At 45.4% G+C, this 11,497-nt stretch overlaps 1 protein-coding gene across 1 annotated transcript in view; it reads right to left on the reverse strand.

Annotated features, from left to right (window-relative positions):
• The window catches only part of BCL2 (BCL2 apoptosis regulator), a 95,019-nt gene extending 83,522 nt beyond the window's left edge, over window positions 1-11,497 (reverse strand). Inside the window, exon 1 of the mRNA XM_082044170.1 lies at window positions 10,136-11,497. Within this exon, the coding sequence (XP_081900296.1) occupies window positions 10,136-10,714 (579 nt within the window). The 5' untranslated portion in view covers window positions 10,715-11,497. The remainder of the gene's footprint in view (window positions 1-10,135) is intronic.

The raw sequence follows: 11,497 nt of genomic DNA on the forward strand, positions 1-11,497 counted from the left end.
GAGGAGCACTCTCGAGGCAAAACCCACGGCAGCTTCACTCCAGTTTTCCACCACTGCACAGACATGCCCAACCATCCACTAAAACCAAGGCTTTGTATGATGCTTTATAGATCCTTCTTTGGGTCTGCCCACATGCACACTGCTATGTGAGGCTGGATACCGCCGGTTTTAGCATCCGTACTGGAAAAAACAGCTATTGACTCCAAGCCGGCAAGAATTTCACACATTCAGTCCAGAGCCAAATACGCAAATTTTCTGCTGCAGGAATTCTTTGCAGACAGCCGTGAGCTACTGCAGAAGCCTGAAGAGACTCCAGGCCAGCTCATTTTCTTGCAGCCTTGATTGCCACCTGACATTTCCAGCAACTGGTTTTATCTTCTGCCCGGCTGGTACACCCGACCACTGCACTCCAACCCCACACAGAGGAAAGCCTTTCCCTCACCCAGGCTTCACGGCAGCACTGCTATTTATTGTAGATTTGGGCAACGGAGAAAGGAATAGGTCAAGCTGGAACCTGAAAATAATATGGGCATTAGGCCTCCTTCTCGGTTATATTCAGGACCTTTCCCATCCAGCAGCAGACTGGGGATTAGATATTTAGACAGCGTGATTTACTGTGATTTGCCAGATGACTTCAGGAGAGGGGCTTTGGATATGTCTAACAGCAACTAAAATTTGCAGATACTTGGAGCACGATGCACGATTTGCTTCTATTACAAACAAGGGAGTTTTTACTTCAGGTTTTTTAATGTAATTTTTTACTTGAGCTGTGTGTACGTTCTCGAGAAGTTCAACAGATTTTACTAATCTAAAACACTGACCATCTTGTTCTGCTAAAGGAAATGCCAACTCACCTACTACTGTGTTTGAATTTGTCGTTGAATTATTGTTAATCTTTTCTTTAGAAAAAAAAAATTAGAAATAGGGTCCTCTACTACATTTTATAATACACGGTCTGAACATGTGATTAATATTCTTAAGAAAGTAGTTATTTTCTTTAGAGACAAAGCTGGCAATCGTTATTCCATCACAAAGACACACTACCGGACTTTCCTGCACTGCAGAGGGAGGTATTTCACTGGCCTCCTGTCCACGGTCCCATCCTGACCTTCCAGGGACTCAGAACAGTGTTCCAGAGCACACAACAGGAATTTTGCCTCCTAAGCCTCCGATCCGAAATATAGTAAAAACTAACTTCAACCTTACGGTCAAACCCCAAGACTTGATTACTGCCCTTCTTTTTTTTTCCTAACGTTTTAAAACTGGGGGGCTTTGCCTGTATCTCAACACTTAATGAAGCTTGTAAATGGAAACAAAAGAATACATGTGCATGAATACACTTCTTATAGGTGCATGTAATACAGCTTATCGCTCCTTCCCCTGAAGTGCTACAGACAGCTTTTACACACAGTGGGAATAGCAAAGGAAAGACAATTTCCTTCATGAAATGCCCCATTAACTGTTCTGATACATAAAGAAAAACACTAACGTTGTCAGTTGTCATTTCTAACATTGCTCACCCTGTTCCTAAATAAAAACTAGAAATAAAGACGTACAACCGATCTCTTTAATCTGTTTCCATCACAAACATTGCTAAACACATTCGAACAGTGGAGCTGAAAAAGTTGAAGCCTAATTTCCATTTAGCTTTTTCTTTCTTCTACCTCCCCTCTCCACTCAAATCTCACCCCCAGGTAGTTTCACAGTCTGACTCACTTCACTCTTTCCCGGGCGAGAGAGCTCCAGCAATGACAAAATGTAGTGCTACAGATTTGAATTTTATTCTAAGCCCCAAATCACCACGACGGACATTTTGTTCAATATTGTACCTTGCATGACTTTTTTTCCAATTAAAAAACATCAGCCCAATTCACAGTAGCGTGGTGGGCAATAATACATTTCCCAGAGCTGCTGTGATGTATAGCTAGCAAGAATACCCATTTCATAGCTGGGTTAACTGAAAAAGAGAGATATTAATGATTTGCCCCATATCCTATCAGGTACAGAGTACCAGAGCCAAGAAGAGGAAGTTAAGTTTTGACTCTCAGTTGCTTTCTCAAAACAAGTGCACAACAGCCTCCACTATGTGGGAAAAATGGGGCCTTTTCTTTTTAATTGTTGCTGGGCCACATACATAAATTACTCACTGAAGTACCCCAAAACCCATGGAGCTGCCTTTTCAGTCCACAAAATGGAATCATCCTTTTTATGCTCCAATAAAATAAAATAGCAATAAAATGATGTATGCACTGAAGGATGCTGACTTTCTTTTAATGAGTTCTAAATGTGGCAATTCGTAACAGATCTTCAGTCAGCAGAGGAGTAAATTCCATGGTGTGAGTGCTCTGAATGACACAATAAGCACATTTACCATTATCTTCACTTTTACATGACAAATGCATAAGTAAGAAGTTTTCCCTGGCTGGATGAGACCAGCAGAGCATCTATCCCAATAACCCCAGTTACTGACCAGCAGCAGGTGCTCTGGGGGAGAAGCAATGTAATAGATAATTTCAAAATAGCATTCCCCAGAGAAAGGTCTACCCTCAGCACCTGGTGATCTCATTTCAGCAGCTGATGTTAAATTTACCTCCTGTTTCACCAAGTATATGACTGCCCTCCCAAGCAATTTTATTCAAACTTAAGTATAGATGTTTTCCTTACCCTTATAAATATCTAAACCTTTCCTGAATGCAACTTAGTACTTCCACTCACAGCTCTCCCACAAAAACAGCTCCCAAAGGTTAATCATGCATTGCAGGAAAGGCTTTTTTTCTCTATTAGTTGAAAACCTGTGCCTTTTTTATTTGATCTTATTTTTCTTGCCGCATATACAAAGTAAACAAAACTACAATTGTCCAATTAAGTGCCTCTTCCTGTTCCTATTGAAGTCAATGGCAACACCTTCTAAAATCAGATTTGTTTTCTTATTCATTAACTGTAAAATCCAGAAACCCGCAAGGAACTTTCCAGCGAGAGGGTTTAGCAAAGTCTATCAATATACAATAACTACGACAGCAAACTAACATTAAAATAAAATAACAGAAAATAAATTCCAGACTTTTAGATGCATTTGGAGAAGTTATCTGGCTTCAAAGTCTTTCAGGAGCCAAAAAAAAAGAAAAACTACAAAAGAAAAAAAAAAGCCATCAGATTGTTAATGAGACTGAAAGCCAGAGTAAAATAAAAATCTCTCAAATCTGTCATCAGCATTCCTGTTTGCCAAGAAGGCCTGGATGTTATCCTGCTGGGGAAGAGAAGATTTATGGCACCGCACACCTTCATCCATCCTATTATTATATATGAAATGGAAAATAAAACAAGCCGGTACTGCCCTCAGAAATAATCAGTGTTTTGCTGCCACCGAGTAACAAGTGTTATTATTCCTAAATCAGCAGGTACGGGAGCAGCCACGAGGTGCTCATAAATAAATTCTTTTTTAAAAAGCCAACAAAGCAAACAGGGCTGGGCTCCATCCTCCCAAGGGCGTGAATGGAAATAAAAGAGGCCAGGGGGGAGGTGGGAAGGGCCCGACCCGGCACACATGGCAGCCGATGGCCGGGCAGCAGTGCCCAGGGCTGCATCCGGCATTCAACACCCAGTGCCAACAGCGGTGATGGGCAGGGACGGTCAGAAAGGCCTGCAGAAAGCCAGGGACTGTCAGTCTTCTATGAAGTGGAAAGACAAAACTGGTGAAGAACCAGGCACCTGTCCAATACACAAGCGTGTGCCCCATGGCAGCGGGGAGTGTGCCTGGCCAGCTCACCCCTGCCCAGCCACACCCCTCACCATAACCCGTCACAACAGCCAAAAACAACAACAAAAAATCACTTTGTCACAGGAGATTTGTTATTTAATCACACCTTTCCCACCACTTTTAGCTCCAGCTGTAGACTGCCAAGGCTGCTGACCCAGTTTACAGCTGCCCTGACCCCAGGCCAGGAGCAAATGCCGGGGTAGGGCCGCGGTGCTAAAACGCCGTGGGCCAGCCTGGCGAGGTAGCTGTGGAGCGAGAGGGAAAACAAGGACACAGCAAGATTGCTGGCAGCTCACATTAGCAAGCAGAGCTGTGTAGGCAGAGCCGCCACTTCAGCCTGTCCTGCCCCCAGCCCCAGGCCCAGCATCCCTCCGTGGTGACGGCGGAGCACAAGGCTGGCTCGTCACTGACCCATGGACAAACCATCACATGAGACCAAAACCCCAACAGAGGTTTTGAAGCAACACCTGAGTGTGCTCCTGTTTCCGCATCCACCTCCCTCTACTATCCCAGGTCAAGCTCACTGAAAGATGAACCCCTCACCAAGGATGTTTGTATGGGGCACAAGGGCTTAATGTTTGCTGGTGATGCACTATGAAGTTCCCACGCTGCCTTAGGAAGCCCGGACCCTGGTATCTGGCCGCTGAGAAAATGTTTCTGCTCTACATGCAATTTCACACATCATTGCATAGGTCTTGTGATTCTCCTGTTAGAGCCGTGCTTTGCCATCGGAGAAATGCTTGTGCCTTGGCAGAAAAATTCAACTGGATTTTCTTCATGGATTACTGACTCCAAATTTCAAGCTACATACATGAAAAACTAAGCTACTTACTGCCCAGCAGAGCTAATGCAGCAGCTTGAGAGAGGCCTATGTTAATGCAGGCACAGAACTAACTTACTTCTCAATATTGAAAGTAAAGTAAAACTTTTTAATAGGATTGCTGTTTGAACTTTATGGTTCTTTTCAAGATCAAGGCAAATGACATCATCTCCATAACCAAGACCCCTGGTTCTGAAATTTTAAAGGTCACGGTCAATACATTTCTTAAAAAAAAAGACAGACTTCTGAGAAAATACGCATCCTAACATTGCAAGTTACAGAGAAAGCTATTATAAATGTAAGGGACTAGAGAACCACAACCATTTTCTCTTTCTGCCCTAGCTCCTCTGCTCCTTGCCTCGGCACAGATCCTCCGCAGAATGAATTACTCGCTCTCCAGCAACAGCAAAAAGAAAAATATTTTGATAATATTTTGAGAATTCGATTATAAACCCACAAAGCCACAAAAACTGGCAAAGGACCTAGAAGGTGTAACACTTGAAACTGCCAATTCATTTATTTAACTGAGTGGATTTCAGACAGTTTCCTTTCACCAGTCAAACAGTGACTTGGGGTTAGCCCCGCTGGGGATTGAGTCGTTACAAGGCCGCATGTCGCTGGCAAAAAAAAACCTCAAAGAGCCTCTGCTCCAGCACGGGACATCTGACTCTGAGCAAGGCACCGTCCCGCACCAGACTGAGAGGCTTTTGCTCGGGACTTGCAAGAGAAGCAATGCGCTGCACGGCGGAGGCCTGGCTGAGCTGCTGGAGCGATGAGATTTCAGTGTGTCATCCCTCACCCTCATGAGGGGGCCATGGACCACCACAGGGCATGGCAAGTGGAGAGTTCCACATTTCCTTTCCAAGGCGTGCGACCAAGCAAAGAGAATTAATGATTTACTAGGGGGGAAAAAAAAAAAAAAAAAGAGGAAGCTCAGTGATTAGGGCAGTCAACCCAGGAGAAGGGAAACCTGGGGTCTAGTTGCTGGTCCAAGAAGCGTTTATGCATTTGGCTGTAGGCAGCCACCTGCAAAAACACACTGACAGTGAATTAGACACTCCAGCTCTTCCTCCTCTGCCAAATGAAGTCTCATCCCAGCAGAAGGAGGAGCCCTGTTGCCAAAGGGAAAGACACCTTGGAAAAACCAGCAGCCATCTGGTAGGCAAAGCCTCTTGAAATGTTGGAGATGTGAGTGTAAACCCCACCTTGGGCCAGAGGTGTCGTAGGCAAATCTTCCTTTACCTCAGGAGAGCGATTTAACCAAGGATCTACCAGGAAAAGCAGAGGCTTCTCCCTGGCTGTGTTCACACATGAAGATGGTACTTGAGTAACAATGGCCAAGCCAAAGGATGCCTGCTGGCTTCAGGACAGAGAATGTCTTGAGAACAGTGTCTCCTGTCAAGCAGGTCCCCTCTCTCGAGGCTGGAGCAGCTCCTGGCTGACTTGGGCGAGGAACAGCGGGAAGCCAGGGATTTCTGCCACTGTTCTGGCCAGGCAGGCACTCAGAGGATGCAAGTGCTTATATTCCACCTAAGGTCCACTTCAGACATCTAAATCCTTCCCCAGATCTGGCCTTAACTCTTGAACCAAAGAAAGAACTGCAATAAAAGAATTGGACGAAAGCACACGACTAAAGCATTCCTGGTTCACATGTAAATATTGTCATTTAAAATGATGCTTTCTTGGCTGAATTTTCAGCACGACGCTACTTCTCTCACCTGGGTTTCTTTACATTCTTTACATCAAAAACGTACTTGTCTACATATATATGATGGTGCCTGTGTCTCCCTCTATAGTTCTCATGCTCTTGTTTTTTCTTGAAAAGCTTGGGGAGAAGAGCCGTATGTTGGACTAAAAGCACCCAGAGCTGGGCACGGGTCCCACATACATTAGGTTGTGTGCCCAAAGAGAGAACCCATCACTGCAAGACAAACACAGTTATTTTCCCCACATCAGCTGCACCACATTCAGTGTTCCCCACGTCAAAGTCAAAAGTCACCAAGTGCAATGACCCACTGCCAAGCCAGTCCTTCTGCAGCTCAAACATCAGGCTCTAAAAAAATGAAATAAAGCCAGTAAGTTCTCAATCAGAAACCATATATTATAACAAGTACCACAAAATTGCAGAGATGAGCTGGGTCTCCTCTTATTTCTTTTGTAATGCAATTAAGATGTTATCAGGGCAAAGTACAATATTGTGGTAACCTGGCCTGTGTGAAAATCTTTGAAAGCTGCATTTATTTGCCACCAGAACCACAAGCTAATAATACAGCCTCTGTGCAGGCAGGCCTCATCTGTTGCTTTTTCTGAGTTTCGAACAAACCCATGACACTGTGTATTGTAAGGGTATTAACAATCCCAGACACCATTAACAGCGATGTTCAGTGCCTAAAATTTATACTCCACCAGCAATATCCCCTTTGAATCTGCCTTCCTTCATTTTAGTTGCATTACAAAGAATTCATGTCCTGAAAATACATTGTCAATTATAGAACTGATATAAACCAAAGAGATAAATAGGAAAAGACATGTCAACTCACTTCAGACCTGAGTGTAAGACCTAGGCCCATACAACAGACTCAAAGCACCTGCTGTTCAACTTACTCGCTGTGTAACATACTCTTGTGATTAAATCCAGTGCTCTCTTCTCTACTGCTACAAAGCCTCTAATAATCTTATCACTCCACAACATACCGTGGAGCTACAACACAGAGGAGGAGAAGGCTACAACAGCCAGCAATCCGCCTGCTTGATGAGGAGATCTTGCACATAGTTGTGCTGAGGTCCTACAAAGTGTCAGGACCCATAAGGTGATCAGCTACTTTGGAAGAAACATTTATGATGCTTTAATAAGGTTCATACATTGAGTACGGTGCAACTGCCAAGCTGAAGTTCAAGCGCATATATTAAAGCATCGTCTTCCACTGATGGATCCTGAAAGCTAGAAAAAGAAAACAAGAAAAATCTACCACCCCATACCATCCTTGATTTCTCTGTCTGAAGAGAGGATCCAAAGAGCTGTGTTTGTAACTTCATGTTAGCCTTTTGCTCTTTGCAACCAGCCAGAAGGTTTTGCCTGTGTTTAATAATCCCACAGCTCAAAGGTACCAGCCATTTACCAGACAGACAGGCAAAAGGTACCTTTGAGTAGTATCTGGCACATCGTCTTCCATGTGTACATTCCAAATAACACGCAGCAGTAAATGGCATCACATGCATCCAAACTCTGGAGCTTTTGTTTATAGCAAACCTCAATAAACAACTAAACAGCTATCGATAAGAAGCATCTTTTCCTTTTAAAGGCAGTCAGTGTTTATAGTCTGAGTTTCTTGTATTTCTAACCATTGAGAAACAGCTCCAGCACTTGCTTCATCTGGCCAGTCACACCTGATAACACCTGTCTTTTCACATTCTAGGTTTTATTCATTACTCACGTTTCTCTTTACACAATACACCCGCAGGACAATACATCTCCAGCACGCTTACGGATTTGATCCAAAGCTCACTGGAGTCAACAGAATGACTTCACTGGCTCTGGAGCAAACCGAGGGCCCCAGCTCCACAAACGGGCTTCCAGCCTGAGAAGGGACTTACGCACAAGTTAGGCATCCCAGCCCAGAAGTGCAATCGCAAAATCCCTAACTAACCCTTTAGCTGCTTGTCTTCTAACCAGCCAAGGTCTCCAAAAGCCTCAAGTGTTTGCAGATGTTGTTTTGTTTTGTTTTTCCACAGTTATCTGTTTCATTAAAAGAAAAAAACAACACACCGATAAACCCTCTGTAGTGATCCATGAAACAGGGGATAGGTCTCCCTCTCCCAAGGGTGGTCCCAACCACTAAGCACTGGAGTCATTTTGTGTGTGTGTGTGTCTGTGTGTATACACGTGTGTCTGTATATGTATGGATATTTGTATATACATATGTATATACGTATATAAACACACAGACACATGCACACACACACATTTTTTGCTCCCCCTTCTGGCCCCACGAATCTTGAATTTTTTTTCTTCCTGAGGGAAACAGAGGAAAGCAGGAGAATGATCCTGTCTCCAACAAGACTTGTAGCCAGGGACCTGCAGCAATCCTCTAGGAGGTGAACAATGTGGATTACTGCTGAGAAACGGACCCCAAAGCCTTACTCTCTCTTTTACGGCAGCACGTAGATGTCCTCTGGATCCCTGGACATGTATACCCTTTAGCCAGGTGGGTTCAGCAGCAGGAAGGCAACATCTTCACTTTTTAACAGAGATGGTCAATGCGGGTGTTAGGCACATTACTGAGCCTAACACTGACTTAGCAAGAGACCAAATGCTGAGAACTTAATGTGTTAACGCTTCACAAACATGTGGCTTGCAAAAGATGTTAACTGAGAAACATATATTGTACTTCACATTTGTTTACACACGCCTCTTAAAGGTGTGCTGTGTAACTGAGCCAGCTCTCTGAGTGCATTTCACAGGGGACTGGACCCGAAATAGCTGGTCTCCTACCTAGCAGACCTCCATTTCCAGGTGACTTACGCCAGCTCTCAGCCCACATGTAAAGTTTCTTCTTCAGTGTAACTCTTGCTGTTTCTTCCTTCAATGCATGAACATCATAAGCTTTACACGTGCCACAGGTTTGGTTTGTGGGAGAGCAGCTGGGAACACATTTTGTTACAGTATATCAATTAATACAGGAAAAAGGGGAAAGAGGTACCCTTTCAATTTAAATGCAGTTATTTATTTCTTGAAAGAGAGAGGGACAAAAAGTAAAAAGGCTTTTGATTGACTACCAGTGTAAAAGCTGACCATTTTCCACAACTGGAAATCTTCCCTGTCTGGATGACGCTGAAGCCAGCCCCGACCAGAGATGATCGCTACCCCAGAAACACCCACTGGATCACAACAAATACTCATTTTCCAGAACACTCCCACAGGCACAGTTCCTGGCACCTTTGTTTCATCTTGAGACAAAGACAGATTTTTCACACTAGACACATCCTACACTGTAAAACCCCGTTGCCAGCGCAGCTGTAGACACTGGTACTGATGGACACCTGCCCGCCCGTAGCACTGGGATCCCGTGTTTGTCATGTGCTCGCCTGGTGCGTCACCCCTGAAGGGCAGGGATGCCTGCACACACACACACATGCGCGCACACACACACACACATGGTCCCTTCTGTGACCTGCCTACACGGGCGCCTCTGCTGCCCCTTTCCACCCCACTGCAGGACCTTGCCTTGGCCAGGGCTGGTGCTGCCAGCAGGCAAGGGTGGACCAGGGTAGGAGAGCAGAGACTGCTGCTGAAGAGGGTGCTGTGCTCATCCTTCTCACTCCTGAGCTGTACCTGCTCCCCCCATCCCAAACCACTCCACTGTAATCCCACAACGAGGTGAAACTCAACAGCTGATGAAAGGCCTATGAGCTTTGAGACACACCAGTGTAGAGGCCTCCCAGTCAGAACTTTTGCTCCCCAGAACGCGAGTGCAACCCCCTTGAGGAACTGCCGACCCCAGAGCCCCGCTGGCCATGAGCCAGAGCCAGGAGAGGGAACGAGCAATCGGGGGACGTACCCAGCCTCCGTTGTCCTGGATCCAGTTGTGCAGGTGCCGGTTCAGGTACTCAGTCATCCAGGCGGCGATGCTGTCCACGAGGGGAGACATCTCCCGGTTGACGCTCTCCACGCACATCACACCACCAAACTCGAAGAAGGCCACAATCCTGCCCCAGTTAACCCCGTCTCGGAAGAGCTCCTCCACCACCGCCACGAAGCGGCCCCTGGCCGTGAAGGGCGTCAGGTGCAGCTGGCCAGACATTTGGGCAAAGTCCCTCTGGTAGCGGCGGGAGAACTCGTCCCCTGCCTGGCGCAGGGTGAGGTGGACGACCTGGGGCGCGGGGCGCAGCCCCTCGGCCGGGGGCGCGTGGCTAGCAGCAGCCGAGCCGGGGGGCTCGGGGTGCGGAGACACCAGCCCAGTGTGATCAGAGGAAGTCCCAGCAGCAGCAGCAGCAGCAGCAGCAGGAGAGAGACCCGGAGGCAGGGGAGCCCTGTCCTCGCCGGCAGCCCAGTCGTATCCCCTCTGCGAGAGTTTATAGTGGATGTACTTCAGCACTATCTCCCGGTTATCGTAGCCTCTTCTCCCCGGGTGAGCCATTATTCCCAAGAGGAAGCAGCAAGAGGGAGAGAGGAAGAAGAGGAGTAGGATGAACCCAAAAAAGTAAAGCAGCCAATAATAATAAAATTAATAACACAAAAAATTATAATCCAGTTACTGTATCGGGCACGGTTTCATTCATGGTGGTGTGGGGGAGTTCTCAGGGTCTCGGAGGTACTTTTGTCTTCTCAGTGTTTCCTCCTCAGTTTGAGATGCACGGTATAAATAGGGATTAAAATGCTGTAAATACTTTACTTCCAGGTGCACATTTATTACTTATTATAAATTTACTTTAGGACCATTTCCTCCTCGGTGTTGAAATAGATCTTAAAAAACATTATACCGATTCAAAATCAGGTGCATTTTCCCTTAGGTGCTGAACTACCACGGACATGAAGGAGCGGACGAACGCACACTGTAAAAACTGCAATTCAATACGATTTGCTAAAAAGCCTTGGATGAACGTTAATCCAACGCACTTTAAACTAGAAACCTCAACACTGTTGGGTTTTTTTTTTGTTTTTTTGGTTAAGTTACACAAACTAAATTTCCTCTGTAAAGTACTTACTTGGACTATAAATATGTTCCTCTGTCAAGTTTCCTCTAAAAAAAAAAATAGCAACAACAAAACCCAAACATCACAAGTCTTCAGAAACGTTAAGTTCTGGCTGCTTTGATGCTTCAAGTCAACAAGGGGATGGGAAAGGGACAAAAAAAAAATCTCTCTACGATTTCGAATGTTTTTTCCCAGACTCCTGTTTAACAGACATCTCCAAAGATGTG

Source organism: Streptopelia decaocto (genome assembly GCF_964273445.1).
Source record: "Streptopelia decaocto genome assembly, chromosome: 2".
Taxonomy (NCBI): domain Eukaryota; kingdom Metazoa; phylum Chordata; class Aves; order Columbiformes; family Columbidae; genus Streptopelia; species Streptopelia decaocto.